We start from the raw sequence: 25,091 nt of genomic DNA on the forward strand, positions 1-25,091 counted from the left end.
CCACAATGAACAAGAAAAGTAAGAGAAGATGTGGGGCGTCACCATGTGAACCTCAAAGGCAAAGACAGCCTCTTTCTTCAAGCTCATACTCACCCCCAGGGCCCACACAGACTGGACAGCAGCTTCCTTCAGGGATAAACTCCAACTTCTGGTGTCCACAGGACAGGGGTGGGCAGGGCTGGGGGGTGCATCGGACATCCCCATGAGCACAAGAGCACACACTACATGGAGAGGAGGCCCATTCTGTCCCATGCTGTGTATTAGGGGAAAAAGAAGAAGAATGTTAGTCCCAGAATATAGGCTTACAACTGGCCAAACAGAAACAACCCTTCTCTTACACAAACTAAGGATGGAACTTAAATGGTTGCCCAGGAAAGATGGACAAAGGCACTGAGGTTACAAGGCTGAGGCCAGAGTTTTCAATGTTTCAAGTGAGAGACAACTTTAAAAAGAACTGATTTTCCTTTTCTTTCTTTTATTCCTAAGATTTTATATGTGTAAATTTCAGAAAAAACACAAAAAGAAAATTAAAATTAACCCAATCTCATCATTTAAAAAATTCTAAAAAGCACAAAGTAAAATAGACACACATGTATCTACTGTATTCTTTTTTTTTTTTTTAAAGACTTATTTATTTATTTCTCTCCCCTCCCCCCTCCACCCCGGTTGTCTGTTCTCTGTGTCTATTTCCTGCGTCTTCTTCTTTGTCCGCTTCTGTTGTTGTCAGCGGCATGGGAATCTGTGTCTCTTTCATTGCGTCATCTTGTTGTGTCAGCTTTGTGTGTATGTGGTGCCATTCTTGGGCAGGCTGCACTTTCTTTTGCACTGGGCGGCTCTCCTTACGGGGCACACTCCTTACGGGGCTCCTCTACACGGGGACACCCCTGCGTGGCAAGGCACTCCTTGCACGCATCAGCACTGTGCATGGGCCAGCTCCACAGGGGTCAAGGAGGCCCAGGATTTGAACCGCAGACCTCCCATGTGGTAGGCGGACGCCCTAACCACTGGGCCAAGTCCGCTTCCCTACTGTATTCTTTATAACAGCTATATGGTTTCCAATAGTTTTCACTCTGATACGGTTTCCTCTTCTTGCCCTTATTTTTCATCCTGATTAGCATCCATAGTCATTCATTCTACCTGTTCCGCCTGCTCCCACCAGTCCATTGATCCCATGGTCCTGGATGACATGCAATCACCTGCTCCATCCAGTCCTCCCACAGTCTGCAGAGCCATGTCACTCCCAGTGAGGGTATCCATCACCTACAGAAAGTTCCTAATCCACTTTATGTTATGATGCAATGTGATAGTTTGAAGCTGTATGGATCCCAGACAATCATGTTAAAGATAGTCCATTCATATGAGGGGCCTTTTGATTAGGGTGCATAGGATAACCTATGTTACCCTATGTAAGGCCCAGGGTGGGTCTTAATCCTTTTACTAGAGTCCTTTCTAAACAGGATGAATATGGCAAGAGACACAGAGAGAAAGCCACGTAAGTCAGAATCTGAAAGCAATGAAATCCAGACAGAAGAGAGAGACCAGCAGATGCCATGTGCCTTGCCATGTGACAGTGAAGTCCTGAATCACCAGCAGCCAGGTTACAGAAGGAAAGCATGACCTGATGATACCTTGATTTGGACATTTTCATGTTCTCAGAACTGTAAGCTTGTAAACTAATAAATCCCCATTGTATTTCTGGTATACTGCATTTTGGCAGCCTAGCAGACTAAAACATGACATTCCAAAACCTAGCATTGTATTAGTGATCTAACAGAGCCATGCTTCGAGTCATCATATGATTTACTGAGCACAAAAAGTATCTAAGACAATGAGATGCGACAGAAGAAGGAGAGGACAGTGTGTGTATGTTGGGGGGGGATGTTAATGGAGGGTTGGCAACATGGGTGAACTCTGAATGTAAAAAACTACAGATATGTTGATTACTTAGGGAAATACCTATCAAATGATGATATGCTTCCAATAACAGAATGGAATAATGGTGGACTTTCAGAAGATGTAGGTGAAAAATTAACTTCATGAATAAAATTATCTTTAAGTTTTCCTTCTACAATGCTTTCTCAAATATTGGAACATGCTCCTCTTTGCCCCTATTATATCTAGCATATGATGATAATTGATTCAGCACAAATCACTACGGACTTCTATTAAAAACATTACAAATTCTAGGTACTCAGCTAAATAAAATCTGAGAATAACAAGCATAGTAAATAAACATGCCTTTGCTTCTCCTTAAGTCAACATCCAAAATGATTTTTATCTCTCTCAAACACTAAGGCTCCCTGTCTCACCTCAACAAAGTCAATATTCCTTTATTCTACAAATTGCTGCCAGATTGCAAAGGCACCAGGACCAACAGTTTGGAATTACTAACACCCTGTACTCTTATTATAACAATGATAGTTACAAGTAGTATCTATCTTACAATTATTTGGGAACCAAGTCCTCACCTTACTAGCATGGATCTTACTGTCCTCTAGGTAGACTTACTGGGAACACAAGAGGGCAATGACACACGTTAACATTGGGTCAGAACAACATAGGATTTACTCAACCATACACAGACTCTCGGATCCACTTTGGCCCTTCCTGGCTTTGGGACTCTGAGTAAATTACAGTCTTCCTAAATCTCAGCTTTCTCATCTGTAAAATAGAATGGTTATGAAAACATCGCCTTTATTGGGTATTGTAAAGGTTAAATGAGTCGTGTTTTACAGAGTCTAGCAAAGGGCCCAGAGGGCAGGAGGGCTCAATCCTCTGTCTGCATTTCACAGCACGATTTCATGACCTTCCTCCCCCTTTTTATACTCTGTGCTGACTCTGAGTACTAGGGATGGACATGGATGCCAAGGTCAAGTCTCTTCCCATCAGTTTCCACATCTGCTCATATTAGACACAAAATTTCATATTAGTTGAGCATAGAAATGGGTAAGTCCACAAACCATTGGCTAATAAAAGACAGAAGGCAATTCACCTTTACACTTAGATAGGCTTAAGCATAAAAGCAAAGGAAGAAATTATAAAAGAAAAATTGACCGATCTGATGAGTCAAAGATTTGAAAGTCTGTCAAAAATACATTAAAACAAAATCAAAAGGCAAAGGGCAAAATGCTTTTTAAAAACTTGTTAATTATACCAATTAGTACTAAACTCTACTATATAAAGCACTTACAAATAATAAGAAAAGCAAAAAATGGAAACATAGAAAAATGGAAAATAAGATTATAGACTTCAACTTTATGAAGTGCAAAGAAATATTAGCTAAAAAAATCAGATCCCATTTTTTAGTATCAGATTTGGTAAGAGATAAAAATTCATAGTACCTAGTGTTGGTTAAGCAGCAGTGAAATGGGATTCTCGTACACAGAGCTGTCCCTCACTACAGTTAGAATAACTCAACCTGGAGGAGCCTGCCCAATGTAATCACACTTGAAAAGAGGCAGCATTATCAGTGACATTCCCACTGGGTTTAGCATTAGATACAGAACATTTTAGTTTGAATTTTAATGACTGTAGGTTTTACAAGCTTTAATACTCAAACTTTTTAGATCTTTGAACTATCAATTTCACTTTCAATAAGTTATCTGGAGAAAAAGATCAATGCATGAAAAAGGCTTAAGTACAAAGAATTCCATCACATTTTATTTATAGTGAAATTGGAAATATTTTAGTGAAAACTGGAAGATACCCAAATATCAAATAATACGGAATGAACTGTGTATAATCATTTAAAAATCCTGTTCTCCAATAGTATGCTAGGGAACTACTTACAATATAATGTTATTAACTGCAATATTAATGTTATATAAGAAAAAGAAGATATAAATTATATGTATAGTGCAATTCGAATTACATATATATAAATACACACACACATATATTATCTATCTTCTATCTATCTGACTATGTAGCTCCACTATCATCTCCCCTACCCCAAAAACTGAGAGGGCATTGACAGTGTTGAATTTTACCGAACCTGTAATCCTAGAACTTTTCCTTAGGTTGGCTAAAACTTTAGACAGGTTTCTCCTCGTCTCTAGGCCCCTGACCTTCCTTACCTTGCCCCTTACAGAATCCAGATAGAACAAGTTCTGCCTGCCCTTGAGAATAAACTCCGGAGAGAACAAGTAATAGACACACCCCATTGTTAGACACCCCCCCTCCCCAGGCCTCTCCCATTTGCTCACAGTAATCCTTAAAAATGTTCCTGTTCTCTGCTTCAGCAGAGTCAAGCTCTCTCTCTCTCCCCTATTGTGATAGTCTTCTAGTCAGTCTCTCTCTCTCTCCCTCCTTCCCTCCCTTTCCCCCCCCCCTCTGTCACACATAACACACATATACATTAGCCTTCTGGTCTCTCTCTTCTCGAATGCATAAGTGCCTAAAGCTTTGAATAAAGTCATGCCTGCTTCACACTATCAAGTGCAGATTCTTTTTCAGCATTAACAGTGGTTCTCAGCATATTGGGACTACTAGTGATTTTGTTTTTCATTTTTGGTTTTCTGCTTGTATACTCTTCTGTACGTTCCAAATTTTTGCCATAAACATTTCTATTTTTGCCATCAGAAACAGATTATTATTTCAAGTACCTAATGAATCACTTATATATCTTAAAAAGTTCAATTTGAAGTCTGTGTATAAAACAACTTGCAGTGAGTTTATTAAAAGTTAGGAAACGACTTCGAAGCATCTTGACATTTTACTTCATTAAAACGTGAGGCTGTTTTTTCCTTCTAATAAGAAATAGTAACTGCCGTTTCTTAAACATTAGCAATCACACCACCTTTTGAAAGAGACCACAAAAATTAATTATTCTAATAACCTGTCAATCACAATAATTTTTTTCATCTGTAAAATGAGAGGGCTGTATTAGTTAATCTCTCCAGAACCTTCGTGCTCTCTGATGATATGAATCTATTATCTAACTCAAGAGACATTAAATTAAGCAGTGGATTCTCCCTTCAAAATAAGTTGGAGAATTATGGGAATAACAGAAACATTCGGCAGAGGCACTCCATTGCTTAATGTCAAAGTCACAGAAGAAGCTCCAGATGGTGATCCGAAGCGTGCAAAGCAAAGGAGAGGAATTACTCCCACATCTCTCACTGACACTCACTTAACTGGCTTTTTGACCTGGGAACAAATAATGTGAGTCCCTTCCAGTTTTGTTTCCTACTCCTATCCCTAAGACAGGATGCTTCTCTCATCAGAGAGTTCTTAAGATTAATAACACATGTAAATTGTGGGAAGCTACCTCTGGCACTGGTATTGTATCGGCCATCTTGTTACCGAACGCCATCTTAGATACCAACCCAATTAAGTTTCTATTTCCCCATCCTCACTGAAGTAGTTAAGTTTCTATTTCTCCATCCTCACGCCATTCCCCCGGGCTCCGATTGGGCACTCCCTAAAGCACGCAAAAGTCTTTCTGTGGACATTGCCAAACAACCATCTGCGCATGCGTGTGGCGCGAAAATCGAAAATCTAGTTACCCAATCATTTACAGACACATGCTCTGTCGTCAGTACGTACCACCTCCTTCATTCCTGGCTATAAATACCTCTGATTGACCCTCAATAAACGAGACTTGATCAGAATCCTGTCTTGTCTCCATTCTTTGTGTTTCTTGTCCCTTTTCATTCCCACTCCCTCCCTCAGGTCTTGGTTCGACTGATCCACGGGTCGGGTCAGTAAATCCCCCAGCCTAGAGATTGAGAGGTTTGGCACATGCTGATTAATTATTATTATTTTGCAGTGTTCTCCATACACATTTACAAAACATTATTTTTTAAATAAACACTGGAGCAGCAAAGAGAGTTCTTTATTATCAATGAATAATAGATAACACTGAGCAATGTTCTTGAGAGACCAGGTTTTAGCTGTGCCATCTTAATCTCATTAATACCTTCTGAAAACATGAGATTTTTGACAGAGGGAAAAAGCAAATTCTTCAGACAACAGCTTAAATACATTTTTCCACATAGTCAACAAAAAGTCCACTTGCTGTGATGTAAGCCCAAAGCAAAGATAAGGTCATAAAGCATTTGGCTGGTTTACTGACAGAACAAAAAATAATTTTTCTTCATATAATTTCTTCTTTTTATGAAGTTATAGATCAACAATACTAAATATCTGGGAATGTTCAGTGCATGTTATAATTATATACTCTACTTTGAGGAGAACCAGGCTGCAGAATCCAATATTCATCTCTTCCTTTGCACTCATAAATTAGTTTCCTTGTTTATTTTCCTTCTTTATTTTCTTTTAAATCTTACATTAAAAAAATATGAGGTCCCCATATACGCCCACCCGACCCACCCCAACCCTCCCACATCAACAACCTCTTCCATCATTGCGGCACATCCACTGCACCTGGCAAATACATTCTGGATCACCGCTGTGCCACATGGGCAGTGGCCCACATTGTAGTCCACACTCTCCCCCAGTCCAGTGGGCCACAACAGGACACACAATGTCCAGCATCATCCCTGCAGCACCACCTAGGAGAACTACAAAACCTGAAAATGCCCCCACACCATATCTCTTCTTCTGTCTCCCTACCATCAGCAGCCACCTTGGCCACCCTCTCTACATCACTACTACAATTTTTTCCCTTACTAATCACAATAGTTCCCCAGCAGAACACCAGTAAGTCCACTCTAATCCATACTCTATTCCTCCATCCTGTGGACCCTGGGATGGTTATGTTCAGCACCCTCTGCATCAAGAAGGGGCTTAGATTCCACATGGATGATGGATGCAATTCTCCTGTTTGCAGCTAGCCGTAGGCACTGTTGGCTCCCTGGTGTGATGGTTGACCCTCTTCAGCTCCCTGTCAGCTGGCCAGGGTAAGCCCAAGAAACCAGATGGAAGGAGCTACAAGTCTGCTGAGGCCCAGGGCCTGGCCATCACATGGACAGTTCAGAGATTCAGGGCTCCTGAGTATATACCAACTCAAATGCCAACCACAGATCTGGTAAAAGTAACAGAAGACTTATGTGTACAAAGGTCATATCTGAGTCCAACTCCATCACACTCAGGAACACAAACTCCAAAGTAGGGCCAACTTATATGGCCCTGAACTCCAGAGCCATCTGCCATGACCATAGAACCTGTGGGCCTCTGCAGCCCTCAGGAGAACCAGCACCTGGGTTTCCATTTACCTTGGCTGTCTCTGGTACCCTTCTGAGGTATGCATAAGCATCACCCTTCTGATGACCTCCTGATTTTTTTTTGGAGACTCATAGCCATATAAACTCATTTGCCCTTTCCATTTCCCCCTTTTACCCAAAGTCAAAAAGCAGTTTTTAACACCTGATATTATATGTAGGCTGAGATATTCTGCTGGTCTGAGCGGATCTCTTTATTTAAGGTCTTTTTCTAGTCACATCTTCAACTGGTGCTTGGTAGTAATCCCTTAGTGCCAGGGAGGCTCATCCCCAGGAGTCATGTCCCATGCTGGAGGGAAGGCAATGCATCTACATGCTGAGTTTGGCTTAGAGAGTGGCCACATTTGAGCAACATGGAGGCTCTCAGGAGGTAACATTTAGGCACCCCACAGGTCTAGGCCTAGTTCATATTTCAGGCACACAGGCTTATAATCAGAGCCATCAGTAATAAGGGCTCATCATTAGACTATCCATCTTTGTTGGTCTTTGCCATTGCACTTGGGGTGTTGTTGCTATTCCATTGGGGAATGTGATAGAGCTCCCCTGGCCAGGAACTCAGCACTCTCTCATCAGTTGTTTCCAACTGAAATCACAGACCGGTAAAAAACAAACTTCTCCCTCCCCACTTCTCTATTCAATCAGATGCAGGCATTAATTAGGGCATTACCACTTGCAATTTTCTTTTACAGTGAACCTTGAAGCACTATCTTCTCAGATGGAACAATATCTGGTGCTAGGATTAAGTTAGCAAAGAGGAAAAGAAAAGAGATTAATAGTCTTATCCCCTTCCTTTCACAAACTATTAGAAGAGAGGAGAACAGAGAAAAAGCATTCCAAAATTCTCTAGAAAAATTTAAGTTTTGTCTCCATGATCGGCTCTCAAGGATAGGCAAAAGGTTAATATAAAGGGATATAAAGTTAATATAAAGGGATAGCTTTGGGGAAGTCATGGATGAAAGAAACCCCCCAAATCCTGACTGTATTATATCCATATAATGTTCTCAAAGAGTCCTGGAGTCACCCAAAAGGCTCAAATGTTTTCCTCCCTCCAGGAAAGATCTGAGGGCTTGTCTTGACTTCCTTACATAAATGCTACTGCTCAGCAAGCAAAGGAGGGTCTCTGGCATGGCTCAACAATTGTATTACAGGATGGCCTTCTTATGCAGCCCTGAGTTCAACCCATTCTTGCCTTCCCTTTGCTTGAACATATTCCCTGGGCACAGAATTACTTTACTAGATTCCCTTCCTGCCAACCCACTCTAACCTGAAAGCCTCCTCTAAATCTCTTTCTTAGGGGAAGATTTCTGTGGCAGTTTGAGATTATTTTTTCTGTGGCAGTTTGAGATTATTTTACGAATCCCCAAAAGAGAAAGATTCTGTTTTTAAACTATTCCTTTGGGTGTGATACCCCTTGATTGCATTAAATCCAGTTGAGGGGTCTTTGATTAGATTACCTGTTAAGATTGCAGTAGGGCTTTTTATTGGACTACATCAATGAGGTGTAACTCAGGTTGAATCCCAGCCCCCTTATTGGTCTGTTATAAATGGACTCACAAAGACAGAGAGAGGAGGAAAACAGGAACTGCTATGTTTGATCCTTCCATGTAAGAGAGAAAATCAACTAAACATAAAGCCCCAAGAAGCTGGGCTCACAGAGCAGTTCAATGCCCCCAGAACAGCTCAAGAGGAGACCAGCCCTGTTGTATGCCTGATAGCTTACAGTTGAACTTGGGAAGAGAGCAGACTAGCCCAGTGTGATAGAGGAGGCCTGAAAAGAGACAAACCTTGTGCCAGCAGGCAGCTTAAATTGGGAAGAAAGTGGAAAAACTGAGCCTGAGAGAGAAAGCCTGGAAGGGAAGGAGAGACCAGGCAGAAATTGCCTGCTATCTCGCTTCAACACGTGGCAGCTGACTTTGGTGAGAAAGCATCTCTTATGGTACCTTCAGTCGGACTTTTCATGGCCTTGGAACTGTAAGCTTTTATCCCAAATAAACTCCCTTTATAAAAGCCAACACATTTCTGGTACTTATCATTGGCAGCCCTTTGGCAAACTAAAACAGCTTCCATTTCATATCATCATTCCAAAGTTCCTAAAATGCCCAGCAATTTTATAGCCCCTGGGAGAGTCTCAATCACCTGCCACATGGGACACAAGCTAGAGGCTACAGTTGAACAGGAAAGAGCCCTGGTAGCTGCTTCCTAAATAAGCTAAAGGACCAAAAATAAAAGACTGCAAGATTCAAAGGAAAACCAGAGCTACAAGTGGCAAGGTAAGGCTCAGATCAAACCCAGACAAGCACTTAACTGACACAAGTGAGAATAAGAAAAAAGAATTTTCTAAGAGTGTAGGGAAAGTGAAGAAAGAAAAAAGAAGAAGGAAAAAAAGGATAGGAAGGCAAGAAACTTGATCATTTTAAATTAGACCAAAATTAGAAGATTTTGTCACAATGAAAAGAGAAGTTCTAGTTCTATTTGAAGAAGTAGACAACTAGAGATCCTCCAGCCAGACTACATACAGTTCCTAAAATTCAGCCCTTTTCTCAGTTACACCAAGTACTGGAAATATAATTTTAACATTTTCTGAGGGAGTAAATTTTGAGAGTTGCATATGGCAAAACAACACAGAGCATGTTTTTACCCAGTTTAGAGCTTTCCACATGATTTACTATGGCAGAAGGGATGAGCTGCAGGGGAGGCGGGTAGGAGGAGGGCCAAAAGTACTTCCTGAACTCTCACAGAAAAGGTAAGAAGCTGAGGAGACTTCTAACTAATATAGTGGCAGATCTGTGCTCTTAAACCTGTCTAACCACCCAGTAGTTGGTCAATTACCAGCATGCCCCTGGGATAGAGCAGTTGGAAAAGGCATTCACTAACTGTTTAATTCATTCGTAAGTATTTATTAAGCACCTACTCTGGGAAAAGTTCATGGCTAAGTGCTAGTTGAGCCAGAAGGCAGGAACGATCATTATAAAGACATAAACATTATTGTCAATGTTCTCAAGCATGATTTAAGCACCTTACCTTAAATCAAGATAAGATTGTTTGTGTAGACAAATATAATATCAAAGAGTGAATAATGTCATTAAAGTAGCCTATTCAAAGATTTACTGAATTCTGATTTCCCATGTCTTGGTCCCATGTCTTATGTGAGATGACTCTTTTATCCCAGATCCTTACCTCATTTTGGCTCCTAGCTGCTCCATTGAAAAGAGTCAGCTTGATATTTTTTCACCTTTAATACATACCTATTTCAATTATTATGAACTGGTATTACTTCCACTAACAATCTGCTCTAGAACACTTTCCACTTCACAGGGTATCCTGTTCTGTGGCATTTAAAGATTACAACACCCTGTATAATAGAAAGTGAACTGAGCAGCCCATGGTGACACATCTTATGAAGACATTCTCAACATGCATCCCGCTTGGCTGTCTTTCAGCAACACATTGTGCAGAAGTGAAAGAGTGACCTCCTCATATAATTAAAAGATAGTAGCTCGAGTCAGTCGATCCTGTCCCATGGGGAAATGTGCACTGGATTCACTGAATTTTAGGGTAACACATTGAATAGCAGCCTAGAGTGGAATATCAAATCCTGTTAACCTATGCCCTTTCCTGAAAAGATAAAGACACTAACTTGGGGAAAGATTTGTGTCAGGTGGAAGATGATGATTAAAGCTAAGAAGATTCTCTTTCCATCATATTCAACTTCACCTGTTGCCTTGGGGTAACATTTAGGTATGAGTAGAGATGAACTCTATCCATTTTATTTTCATAATTCCTATTATAAACTTTAGAAATTGTGCTTTGTAAATCAGTACCATATCTAATATCTCTAAATATAAAAAAGAACTTTAGGATGAACTTCTAAGTGCAATGGTTCTAAATGGAGAGAAGAGGGTCGCTGTTCTGCCTAGAAGACATCTGGCAATGTCTGCAGACATTTTTGGTTGTCACAGTTGGGGGATGGGGGCGCTACTGTCATCTAGTGAATAGAGGCAAAGGATGTTGGTAAACATCCCGCAGTACATACAGCAAACCTTCACAACAAAGAATTATCTAGCCTAAACTGTCAATAGAGCTGAGTCATGGTGTGTACTTAGTAGAAAAAGCGTTGAATTAGGAGTCACAAGGCCTGAGTTCTAGGTCAGGTTATAAGGCTTTTGCAATTCAGTTCTTCTCAGGTTTAACAGTTGAGTAAAATATCTGTTCTACTCACTCTTTCATGATTATAAGTATCAAATGAAAAAATGTATGTAGTACAAAGGCAAGGTGATACTTTATTCAGCATCATAATGTCTTCAACATCAACATTCCCAGATTACCCTTTATACAGACACAGATTCAATCTAGAAATATTTATGTAGGGCATATGGAATAAATAGGACAGTTTTACTCTTATTCAAGAAACCTAAATGCCCACAGAAAGTCAAATGAGCTTCCAGGCCTCCAGAGCCCAGTGGAAGAAGAAAACTCACATCACAGAAGTTTACCATTCAGCTTTCCCTTATCAATGATATACAAGCAAAATCAACCTTGGGTCAGAAAACACTTACCGCATGGATTTTCCTTTCATGATGGCAAGATCCATGAGTCCTCGAGACGCACTCAGGGCAGCACTGGTTGGAGGCTATTTGAAGCACTTCTCCCTGAACATTTAGAAATACAGCTCAGGGTAAAATAGCAACCACAGCAGCAGCCAAAGATTAACAACGGTTCATCAGACCCCAGGTCATCTTAGGTTCACTAAATCTCCTAAATTTCTACAGAGGACAGCAAGGGAGAGGCTAAACAGAATAAGCAAACAAAAAGGGATTCTCCCTGTCGAGATGAGCTTCTCTCAAAGACAAAATGTATCCTCTTGTGAAAGTAATTTCCTTGAAAATTGTCTACATCTTTCACATGTAATGAGGGGAAGAATTTTATTCATCAGAAATGTTCCATCTGAGTTTCATACAAGAAAAGCAGTCAGGCTGAGAGAACTCTATTTCCCTTGAGTTGCCATTTCTCTCTGTTTGGAAGAGGAAGGGTTCTGGGGTGGGGGTGGCTACAGAGCTAGAAGGTCTTCCAGCTATCCTAGAGGAGCCTGATGCAGCCATCAGGTGGAAGCTGAAGTTTTGATCATGAGCTTTTAGCCAAGAAACAGAATAGTAAGACATATGGGGGCAGGGAATAGAATTCCTGGGCTCCAATAAAGATCTACATTGTTTTCCAAAGCTTTTTGTAATAGCATTTGTGTTGGCTTTCAGTGTGATATTATCAAGAGAATGAGGTACCACCTGGTAACCCAGCATTTATTGGGGAGTTGTCATATGATAACTAATCATTCATTTGTGACTGCGAAGAATCAAAGAGTTATTAAAAATATGGAGCAAAGAGTGTAAATTTGTCTTTAGAACCCAATGATTCTCCCATGATACCCTGTTAGATATTGAATTCTGTCCTCCACAAAAAGCATGTTCAGGTCACAACTCCTGGACCTGTGGGTGTGAACCCATTTGTAAATGGGACTATTGAAGACATTATTAGTTAAGGAGTACCCAAACTGAATGAGGGTGGGCTTAATACAATATGGCTGGAGGTCTTATAAACAAAGGAATTTGGACCTGGAAGAGAAAGCCGTGGGGAGGAGCTGGAAGCAGGAAGTCAGCAGGAACCCAAAACAAGAGAGAGATTGGGAAAGTCAAGGAACCCCAAGGATTTCTAGCCCATCAGAATCCTACCTACCCCGGAAGGAAGCAAGCCTCTGAAATTGTGAGCCAATAAATTCCTGCTGTTAAGCCAACCCACTGTGTGGTATTTGTCATAGTAGCTTAGAAAACTAAGATAGACTCTCTAACTCATCTTGTTTTTTCCCTATATATCTTAGAATGTCTTCAAGTCCAGAGAGGTGTGGCGGAGTGGGCAATGAGTGATTTTGACCAAAAATACTAGAAGAAACTTTATTAGCCAGGAAATCATGACATCCTCAGGATAAAAGTCTACAGAGAAATCAGCCAATAGAATGAAAAAGAAATACACACACATATATACACACATACATATATCTATTAAATGATTTATAATTATATAAAACAATATATATATTATTATTGGCTGTTCCCATTTAAAAAGGTTGTTCTTCAAAGAATTCCAATTTTACATAACTATATCCACAAGAATGGATGAGAAATGAGACTAAAATTTTAAACTGTTAATCCACTAAACAAATAAATACAGTGATTGCCAAATTCTTCTTGATAAAGGATCAAACTTAGATGGATGTGGGGTTTTATCAAATCACATACATAAAGCACAGTTAATGCTTTTTTAAAGAGGATGAACCAATATTTCCATAGACTTCTCAGAAAAGTGCCCTCTAAAAACCTAGAAAACCTAGATGTAACTACATTTGTATAACTTTCCCTATGACAGTTAATGTAAAAACATCTTTGTTAGCCCAATTTCCTTTAAGAAATTCATATAGGTGGAGAATGAGCTAATCCAGGTGTTGTCTATATTCCAACATGGAGACAGGAAAGGAGAGGGCAGGTAGAATGGAAGACCTTATGCCTCAAAATAAGTTTGCTTTATATAAAATGAATTTTCAGATATGGTCCTCAGAAATCATTTTATAGAAATTCATTATTTCATAAGAGGAATGTTTCTGGATCTATTGACCTTGATGTGGGATAGAGGAAAGCTGATTTTGAGCTACAGAAACAAAGAATTTTGCACATGGGTGCTTGGAAGGAGGAGGCAGGGTGTTCTTGCCACCTAGCCATGTAACCCTGTGTGACCTGGCCCACTGTAGGCTATGAGGAACAAGGAGACCTACTGCCTCTCTAGATTTTTCACTGTGAGCACTGGGAAGTGGCTGCATGGGTAAGAGACATCAATGAAGTTTGCCAGGGGTCCCAAGGCCTAGATAACCAAATAACAATAAAAATGATAATTATGCCTGACACTTATTGAGTGCTTACTATAGCCAGGTTCTTGTCTAAGCATTTTATAAAAAATTTAATTCTCAGAACAATTTTATTATCTGCACTGAGATTTGCAACCAAAGCCCCATGATATAATACAGTGTTCTTTTACATGGCATTACAAGAGTTCACACACACTGCAGTGGATTACGAATAAGAACATATTTTTCTGGGGTAGCTCCAAGCCACAACACCAACCATGGTTCTTTCTTTCTATTCTTAGAGAATGACTTTTTTTACCCCTCTTCTCCCTCATTTCTGGATCCTATATTCTGGGACCTGTCCATACTCCACATCAGAAACCTTCAACTCTCCGAACCTCAATCTCCTCCATGTTCACTCTCTCTCACCCTTACTCCCACTCAATTTCTCATCTCCTTATGAGAAATCCGTGGGCATTTCTTTTCATTGCAGTCATTCAGCCCCCAGCTGGCCTCATTTTCCTATTCATGTTAGTCCTAACAACTACCACTTTCTCGCATCTCTATTCTTTCTCTTCATTAACATGGCAACATTCCAATCCTAGATGTATCCCACAATTTACACTATCTTTCATAACCAGCTGATAATATTTCACAATGTAACTTGGCACCCTAGAAGTTCATGTTCTCCTGCCCCCAAGTGTCCTTAGCACCACGCACAAATGTTGGACAGTGCCTTTCTCCCTTCAGTGACATCTGCTAACATTCACTATTCTCCTCTAGCTCCCTACTCCCTTCTAGCTCCCTAGTGAACTGTGAAGTCAAAACAAAGTAATGCCATTAGGTATGAACTACCTCAGTATCTTGTCCCTTTTCTTATCCACAAATTCAATTTTATCAATTATCAGTCTGTTTTAGCTAACTGGCTGCTAAAACAAATACCATGCAATGGGGTGGCTTAAAAAATGGGAATTCATTGACTTGCAGTTTGAGGGTAGGAGAACCAAAACCAAGGTCTCATCAAGGTGATGCCTGCACCTAGAAAACTGTGGCATTTTGAGACTGGCTTCCGCTGCTGGCCCTTGGCTTTTCTATCACTGGGAAATATACTTGGCTGTGCCTCCTGATTTCTCCTTTCTCTTCTGGGTTCTGTTCACTTCTGGCTTCTGGCTGCTTCCTGCATCTTTTTCTCGCTGTGGCCTTTCCTATATGGCCTTCAATAATAGCATTAAAACCCATCTTGACTCAGCTGGGCCACACTGTTACTGAAGTAACCTTATCAAAAGGTCCTATTTACAAGAGTTCACACACACTGCAGTGGATTACGAATAAGAACATATTTTTCTGGGGTAGCTCCAAGCCACAACACCAACCATGGTTCTTTCTTTCTATTCTTAGAGAATGACTTTTTTTACCCCTCTTCTCCCTCATTTCTGAATCCTATATTCTTCTCCAGAAGCCTGTCTCTCTAATTCATTCATTCATTCTCTGCTTCTTTCCCTCATTCCCGTGTCCCAGCATCTCTCTTCCTTCCTAAGGTGATCAAGTCTTTCTTGTGCTAATAACAAAACTAAACTAAACTAAATACTGCCTATGCTCTCAAAAGACTTCTGCGCCTCTATTTGAGGCTCCCCAGAATGGGAGTCCAACACCTTCCCACTCATTTTGTCGGTCTCTACCCACTGATACAACACCTTATGACAAGATGAACATTCACACACTCCCTAGAAATCTGCCCAGGTGTGCCCTATACCACATGTTGTGGTGTGGGAAAATGCAGAAGGTGAAGTGGGGCATATGGGGATCCCCTATATTTTTTATGTGACATTTATATAATCTAAGCATCTTTTTAAAAATATATATTTTTTAAAAACTAAACTAAAACAAAGCAAAACTGTCTTCCCTTCTCTTGCTTGGTCATTCTACAATGACTGAGCACTTTCAGTCATATTATGCTCAATTATAGGCTGTGGTAGTGGAAGACAAGGCTCCTACCTCCAGGAAGCTTAGTTTCTGGAGGAAGAGGCTAACAAATAAACAGACAGCAACAGTCTTGCAAGGGCTGAAATAAGGGTAAGCACAAAAGTACTACGGCAGCACATGGAGGAGCTTGATGGTCAAGAATGGGAGGTTTAAAGAAACTTCTCAGACATATTGATGTCTACCTAATGGCCTATTTCTTTCCTTCCCTTCCCTTCCCTTCTCAGCCAAGTTCCTTGAAAGAGTAGCCTTTATTTAGCCTTCCTTTCCCTACTTTCCATTTATTCCTCAAACCTGTGCAATATGGCTTGCATCCCCACCATTCCACTGACTGACTGAAGTGTGACTACCAATGGCCTCCATGTTGCCAAATCCAATGGACCATGTTAAGTCCCTCTCTCACTTACTCTCTTGACTGTCAAAACAAATCCCTTCAGGAAAATCTCTACTCCCGTGGTGCTCTTTGGCAATTCCCTACCTCTTCCTCTCTGACCATGCCTTCTTAATCTTCTTAAGTTCTCTCCTCTTTTCACCTCCCCTTAAGTGGCTGTGTTCCCCAAATTCCATCCTTGGCCTCGTACTCTTTTCACATGATCTCTTTGGATGAGTTCACTAATTATAAAGGTTTGCACTACTATCTACATGCCGATCCACCCACATTGTACCTCTAGCCCTGTCCTGCCCTCTGAACTCTAGAATTATATATCCAACCCAGCTTCCTTTGACACATCTATCTGGTTGTTCCATGGATGTTTTCGACTCAATCTGCCCAAAACTGAAATCATTTTCCTTTCAGATTGGCTACATTTCCTCATTCTCCTGTATTCTCAGTATCAGTCAGTGGTCCAGCTAACCAACTAGTCATCCAGGCAGAAGTATAGGGGTTCTCCCTCCTTTTCCTCTCCCTCACCCTCCTCCTGTCCTCCTAACCAATGTTCCAGTTGACTGATTTTATCTCCTATTTATTGAACTTTCCCCTTCCTCTTGGCCCTACACTATCATCAGTGTTCTGATTCAGATACTCATCCTCTCTCATTGTGATTATTCTCACAGCCTCTGAACTGATCCTCCCCATCTCTAATTGTGTGTCCTGTCTTTGAAAAACCAGAAAGATCCTTCTAAAAGAAAATCTTACCATGCTACCCTTACTAATCCCTTACTAATATTCTATCATCTTAAAAATAAAATTCTAAGCTCCATAGTACAGCATGCAAGGCCTCCATAACTTGAAATTAGCAATTCTCTAGCCTCATTTCTCATTCATTCATTCAGTCAGACAAAAAATATTTATTGAATGTTTACCATGTGTCAGGTGCTATTCTATGTAGTGAGTAAAATGTAAACAAGAAATATTTGTAAAATATATAGTATGTCAGATAATGATTAATGCCAAGAAGAAAAATAAAGCAAAGGGATAGGAAATATTTGGTAGGGGTTGGAAATTTGCAATTTTAAATAGAATGACAAATAGAATGACTTAAAAGAGGTAAAGGATTAGAGGAAGAGCAATTTCAGACACAGAATGAAGGCAGCAAAGTCACAATTTAGAATGTCCTCCCTTGGCTCTCTTTGACTATTTCCTACCTCTTCCTCTCTAACCATGCCTTCTTAATCTTCCTAAGTTTCCTCTTTTCATCTCCCCGTAAGTGACTATGTTCCCCAAATTCCATTCTTGGCCTGTACTCTTTTTCTCACACAATCTATTTGGATGAGTTCATTAAATTCTAAAGGTTTACACTACTAGCTAGGGAATTTGCTAGTTTACAAGATGTGGGATATGGAAAAAAGTGGGGAATTGAGGATAAATCTAAGAGTTCTGACCTGAGCAACTGGGAGAATGGATTGCCATTTTCTGAGATGACAAAAATTAGAAGTAAAAACTAGGAAGGGATGAAATCATAATTTTCGTATATAATAGGGGTTTGAAATTTTTTCTGTAAAGGAATACACAGTAAATATTTTAGCCATTGCAGGTCACATATAGTCTATGTCACAATTTACTCAACTCTGACACAGTATAAAAGTAGCCAAAAATACTTGTGGACACTGAAATTTGATTTCATTTTATTTTCATATTATGAAACATTGCTCTTTAAATTGTTTAACCATTTAAAAATGTAAATACCATTCTTGGCTCATGGGCCATACAAAAACAAATGGCAGGCCAGATTTGGTCCACGGGCCATAGTTTGTTGATCCATGTACAGCACAGGTTTAGTTTTCAGCAATACAATCTATTTAATTCAGGGCTTCTTCCACGATACCACAATTACTCATGTGAAGTAGGGGAGGTTATATATTCACAGTCCTTAAATAACTACCAGTTCACATTTTGACAGGAGTTACTAGGTAAGCCAAATAGTAACCTTTTAGGTATATTTAATCTATAAAGTAGAAAGTCCTCATACTAGTCAAAAGATATTATCAAATTTTCCAACATTTGGTATACACACAGCTTCTCAGAAACATGCCCACAAAGAAACTGAGGAATAGTCTTCAAGGTATACAGAACTTCATTCCAATATTAAGAACAAACGGAAACTTATTATAATTAGATATTAAAAAGGCTATCGATTAATTATGGGGGAGGAGGGTCTGAAAGCTAGGAAACTAAATTGTGCTTGTGAAACTGATGAAATGCTTTTTAAAGAATTTAATTGGTCTTCTCCAGGGAGTTACAAATGTTCGAATTTAAAGCTTAAGGTTTTGGTTTTATTTTTCAATAGATTCACTTTAAAAAGAAAAGTCAGTACGTGGAAAAAATTACTCCAACAAAATAGATGCAAATTTAGGAAAAATTGGAAAATTTTAACAGAGGGGACAGGAGGAAGTATAACCCAAAGAATCAGTCAACTACAAGGAGATTTCTTGAGTCAGAGCCTCTCTTCTGTTCCTAGGGAGCCCAAGGCAGCACAATAATATATAACCAGCAGCAGACCAAAAGATGTTTTAGAAAATCATCTTCGTGAAGTCAATCCTGCCTTTTAACACTAAAGACCACGGTTGGTATCAGTAGCTTTGGCATCTGTCAGACCTGGGGTAATACCTCTGGGCAGCAGTTAATTAATTGTATAATTGTAAAAAACTGCTTAAAATCTCCAAGCTTCTCTAGCCTCATCTGTAAAGTGGGGATAGAGATATCTGCCCTACATAATACTGAATGGGATAGCATTTGTAAATCCTTTAACCCAGGGCCTGGTTCAGGGTAAATGCCAATAAATGGAAATGAAGATATTTTTAGATATGATACATTGAGATTCTCTTTAGCATATCATAATCAGAGCATTTCCAATCAGAGACTGGGATAAATACCAAAAACAGAGGACTGAAAAGACACTGTGTCACTGACTTTACCAATATATTTGGGATACATTTAGGATATCATACCTTGTCAAAGGCACACTGAGGGTTTCTGCAAACAGCAGGTTTGCAGATAACAATATCACCATGGCAACGGCAGTTCTGGCATGAATCGGGTTTCCAAACTGTGGCATCCTGCGAAGAAGCATAAGCTCTGAGTTAAAAACTGATCAGTCAAGGTATGAACACACAAAGCGACACCGTCAACAGCTCCACAGCCTGAGCAATTAAAAGGCAAAGGAAAGTCATAGGCACACACAGTACTTGCAGGGCACTGATTAAACCTCGAGGGGCAATAAAAACAGTATAATCCATTTCACAACAGTCAACCCACGTAGCCAAAGACAAGGGCACACAGCAGAAAGCTGTCGATACCCAGAGTAAAAACCATCGATTGGCCTGAAACCTCAGGAGGACAAGCCGCTTGCTGACTTAAAGTTTCTCTTTGCTGTTAACTAGCAGAAACCACTGGAACGTGTTTAAAGGAAAATGACACTTCGACTAGCACTAATGAGCATCCTAAAGGCAGAATTTACCACTAGATACTTCCACTATGAGCACCTCAGACTTCAATTTCTAGCTCCTTACTACTACATATTCTCACACTTGTCAGAAACAAAGTGGATCTGGGTAGGTAGTTGATCTTTAAGGCAGATCAACCAACATGTATGAATTGTTTTTGGCTACTATGTGCTCAACTATGTGCTAAGCACACTGGAGTACAAATGAAGCACAAGTATGGGAACCATCCATCTGGATCTTGCAAGTTATTTTGAATCATGTGCATGAGGATATTAAAGAAACAAAAATTGATGATACTCTTATTTCTCAGCTAATGGGAAAGGAAAATAATGGTCATGGATAGCAAAGTGAATCTGGATTTAGCACAGAAAAGGTCTGAGAATTTTCCTTCCTTTTTCTCACCATCCATCACAGTGGATATGTATTTAAATTATGCCCATTTATGAAGTAATTTTGAGCCCAATCATCACATAGTTTCCAGAGATACCTGGTTCTGCCCTTTTAAAAGCTGCTCTGATCATTGCAAATTGAAGGAGTGAAGATACCATATACTCTATTGAAAATGGGAAATCCATTTTTACAGAGATTTCCTAGCCATACTGTTTGGCCAAGTTTTGGATACTAAGCCTCTTTTAAGAGTCCTGCCCATGTTATTCTCTGGCTTAAAACCATTCAGTGGCTCATCATTGCCTATGATAGTGTAGACACTATAATCTGGCCTTAGCCTAACTCTCTGGACTTGGTGAATCTTGCAGGTTCTCCCCAACATGAGACTTTCATCCCTTCCCTCCCACTTAGTCAAGCTGTTAGACAGTTACAGCCTCCCCTTATCTGGTCTCAAACCTTACCCTCTACCTGGGGTCCTCCCTCTTCCCTAACTTCCCCAGAGGGACTTCACTCTTCTTTCAAGCCTCAACTTCAAGGATGAATCATTTCCTAATCCTCAACCCTGTGCACCTTGCCCCCTACCTCACCATCTCTCTGTGACCCCACTGTTTCCTGCACACACTGGAATGCTTGACTGTGCTCCTTTTCCTTCCTGCCAGCCTTGGCAGAACAGACTGTAAGTCCTTCAAAGCATGGACTTCTGGGCCTGGCATGCTGTAAGCCTTAATAAAGTAAGAGTTAACAGTTCATAAGTTGCTTAGTGAAGGTTTTTTCCTTCTTTCTAAACTTTCTCATCTCCTTTTCCTTCCACTCAACTAAATTGAATTGCTACTAAAATTCTTTGGGGAGGAGTAGAAGTTTCTAAGCTCCCAATAGTCATCAGAGGGCACCCAGTCAACAGAACACCAGCATTTAACTTGAGCTGGGATGAGCTAGGAAACTAATGGGAAACAGATGCATTCACACAAAAAGGTAGAAACAATGTACATGGATATACACAACTTTCCTAGTTAAAAATGATGTCCTCCTTTGGGGTTAAGAAATGCTAAATACATAACATTTTAGGGAGTGTGCTTCAAACCCAAGGACCTCTCCAAAGTAATTTAAGAACTGTAAAATATATCTGAGGTAAGATTACATTCCCAGAGTTTGAGTCACAAAAATTCCGAATGAAAATGAAGGAGTACCAGAACCTGGCTGAGAATACCTCCGAATCTGTTACTCTTTGTTGTCGTAAGCACATTCTTTTGAAATGGCAACAGCACACCAAACTGTGGCCTACTCTTAACCAAAAGAGCAATGTAAAGTGGGTGAAGAAAAACAAATTTCTTTCCCAAACATTCGCAATTTACAGTTCCTGTTGATTTCCAGAGTATCTTATGCTGACTACTTTTGAGCAGAAAGTGTTGATCACAGGAGGACCTCTGTGGCAGAGAGAGGGTGGCTTAGTTTGCTTTCCTGACCTCGGCCATTATGGGAGAGCTGGGTTCAGCAGAGAGGGAAGTAGCTGTGAGTCATTGCTATGCAAAGCACTTACATGCATCACAATCCTCTGAAGTGGTACTATTATTATTCTTCCCATTTTCCAGATGATGAAATAGATTGAGAGAGATTGGACTATGTGCCCAACTTCACAAAGCTCTTCTGAGACTTAAGAACCCAGGTTCTGAAGCCAGGCTACTTGAGTTTGAATCTTTGCATCATTTTTTAACTGTGAATCCATTAGCAAGGGAAGATGTTTGTGTCCCATTTTCCTCATTGGTAAAATAGGGATAATAAGAGGGCTTCCTTCCTAGAGTTACTGAACAGATCACATGATATGCTATATTTAAGATTTGAACAGTACATGGCACTTTGTAGGGGTTCATTAAAAGTTATTTTTATTTTGTATTTTTGTATTTTTTGTCTTTTTTTTAAAGATATATAGATCACAAAAAAATGTTACATTAAAAAATATAAGAGGTTCCCATATACCCCACACCCTGCCCCAGCCCACTCCTCCCTCTTTCATTATTGTGGCACACTCATTCCATTTGGTAAATACATTTTGGAACACTGCTGTACTGCATGGATTATAGCTTACATTGTAGTTTACACTCCATTAAATTCAGTGGGTTATGGCAGGATATATAATGTCCAGTATCTGTCCCTGCAATATCATTTGGGACAACTTCAAGTCCCGAAAATGCCCCCACATCACATCGCTTCTTCCCTCGTCCTGCCCTCAGCAACTACCATGGCCACTTTCTCTACATCAATGATATAATTTCTTCCATTGCTAAATCACAATAGTTCTATAGTAGAATAGCAGCAAGTCCACTCTAATCCATATTTTATTCCTCCATCCGATGGACCCTGGGATGGTGATGTTCACTGTACCTCTATATCAAGAGGGGGCTTAGATCCCACATGGTTGATGGATACATTCTCCTGCTTGCAGTTGTAGGTTTCCTTGGTTTCCTGGTGTGGTGGTTGACCATTTTCATCTCCCTGTTAGCTGACCTGGGTAAGTCCAATGAACTGGAGAGTATGAGCTGCAACTCTACTAAGGCTCAGAGCCCACCTGGCACATGGACAGTCCAGAGATTCAAGTCTCTGGAGTATACACCAGCCCCAGTGCCAACCACATGTTCAGTAAATATGACAGAAGAGGCCTGAGTAGAAAGGTCACATCTGAGTCCAACTCTGTCACACTCAGGAGCACAAATTCCAAAGTAGGGCCCACTGATAATGCACTGAACTCCAGAGCCATCTGCCATGACCAAAGAACCTGTGTGTCTCCATTGCCCTCAGGAGCTCCTATACCTGGGGTTGTATCTACTTTGGCTGTCTCTGGAATCCTGCTGATACGTGTGTAAGCACAACCCCTCTGATGACCTCCCAACTCATTTTGAAGTCTCTTAGCCATATAAATTCATTCGTCTTTACCATTTCCCCCTTTTATTTATTTTTTTCTAGTTGCATGACCAGCCGGTACTTGGTAGTAATCCCTCGCCACCAGGAAGGTCATTCCCAAGAGTCATGTCCCACATTGGGGGGAAGGTATTGCATTTACATGCTGAGTTGGGCTTAGAGAGTGGCCACATTTAATCAGCACGGAGGCTCTCAGGAGGTAACTCTTAGCCACCCTGAAGCTCTAGGCCTAGTTGAAATTTCAGGCACACAAGCTCATAAGCATAGTCATCACTATCAAGGGCTCATCTTTGGACCATCTTTCTTCACTGGTCTTTGCCCTTGCACTTGGGGAATTGTTGCTGTACCATTGGAGAATGTGACAGCACTCCCCTGGTGAGGAACTCAGCACTCCCTCAGTTGTCATTTGTAACTCTAACTTCTATAATACCCAACAAATATTCAAACATTTTTATATACCTTATATACATACCCTGGAGAACTCCCTCTCAACTATGTGTCCCCCATCAATAACACCTCCCCTGCCATAGTTAAACCCCTCTGTGGTCCAAAACTTCTTAAAAAATGGAGCCTAATATATTGCCAAATTCATTTAGTAGGAAAATGAAATAGTAATGATAGGTGTAAAGATTAGAAATAGAATACATACTAATTTAGAAAAACTAAAATAAAGTAAAAACTAAATTGGGGTATTAAAAAATGAAAAATATCATAAAACTTTGTTTTTGATGTTTTGCCTTTCATCACTGTAATAGGTGTTGCCCTGTACGTACAAAGGCAAGGCAATTTTTTTCATTCCTTCCTCAGTGTCTACATCCTTTTTTTAAAAAATTTTTGTCTTCAAAAAAGTTTTAGATCACAGTAAAGTCCCATATACAATATAGGGGACTCCCATATATTCATCATCAAACCCTTTTCCCCCTTCCCCAGCAATGATCTTTTTACATGTTAATGTTATATTTACTGCAGCTGATGTACAGATATTGAAACATAGCTAACAAACAAGGTTCCATTTTGGTTTACATTATGGTTTATATTTTAGACTGTACACTTTTCTAAATTTTTAGTTACATTATGGTTTACATTTTAGATTATACACTTTTATAAATCTTTGGTGAAATTTATGTTGTTTTCAATCCAAATGTTTTCTCCGACACTCATGTAGTAAATATTTTCTAAATATTTCCTTTCATTTGAGTGAAAACAGTCCTGGAAATACCTTAAATTTCCTGTCTTCTTTCTCCAGTTTACACATGTAAAACCTCACAGAGTGAAATTATTCCTTCATTAGTACTCTAGCACTCAAAGAATCCAGTATGCGGCAGGAGAAGGGAAGGAAGAATCCACATGTTGACTTTTCAAGAGTACTCAGGTAATGATAAAAGCCACTGTCTTGATAAGCTAGCATAATCACAAACATAATATCCTCAGACAATGGATGATCACACCAGACTGGATACACATGTTCAAGCTCAGTATGACTCTAAGGAATCTGCCCTCTTAATTCTATCCAGATAAGGTATTTTTTTTTTCTTTTTCTTTTAAAAAGCTCTTTAACAGCTTTTAATCAATTGTTAACAAGCTCAGTAAATTCAAATACTCATTTTATAGCAGTTGTCTTGCCAATTACATGACAAATTTAAAAAATTAGAATTCCTTCCTGGTGAATCACTGACAAGAAATCATGAAATTCTCATGTTGTTCATAAGTTGTTTGAGTTGTGGTGAGCAGATTCTTTTTTATTTTTTTATTTTTTATTTTTGTCTTTATTTTTTTAATGTTACATTAAAAAAAATATGAGGTCCCCATATACTCCCCACCCCCCCTCACCCCACTCCTCCCCCCATAATAACATCCTC

General features: G+C 39.9%; 1 protein-coding gene across 1 annotated transcript in view; it reads right to left on the minus strand.

Annotated features, from left to right (window-relative positions):
* The window catches only part of FRAS1 (Fraser extracellular matrix complex subunit 1), a 537,120-nt gene that overhangs the window by 295,113 nt on the left and 216,916 nt on the right, over positions 1-25,091 (minus strand). Inside the window, exons 3-5 of the mRNA XM_058296546.1 lie at positions 19,438-19,545; positions 11,741-11,833; positions 94-253 (exon numbers count right to left, since the gene is read on the minus strand). Coding sequence (XP_058152529.1) covers positions 94-253; positions 11,741-11,833; positions 19,438-19,545 — 361 coding nt within the window. The remainder of the gene's footprint in view (positions 1-93; positions 254-11,740; positions 11,834-19,437; positions 19,546-25,091) is intronic.

The sequence above is a fragment of the Dasypus novemcinctus genome, chromosome 1 (genome assembly GCF_030445035.2).
Source record: "Dasypus novemcinctus isolate mDasNov1 chromosome 1, mDasNov1.1.hap2, whole genome shotgun sequence".
Lineage (NCBI taxonomy): Eukaryota > Metazoa > Chordata > Mammalia > Cingulata > Dasypodidae > Dasypus > Dasypus novemcinctus.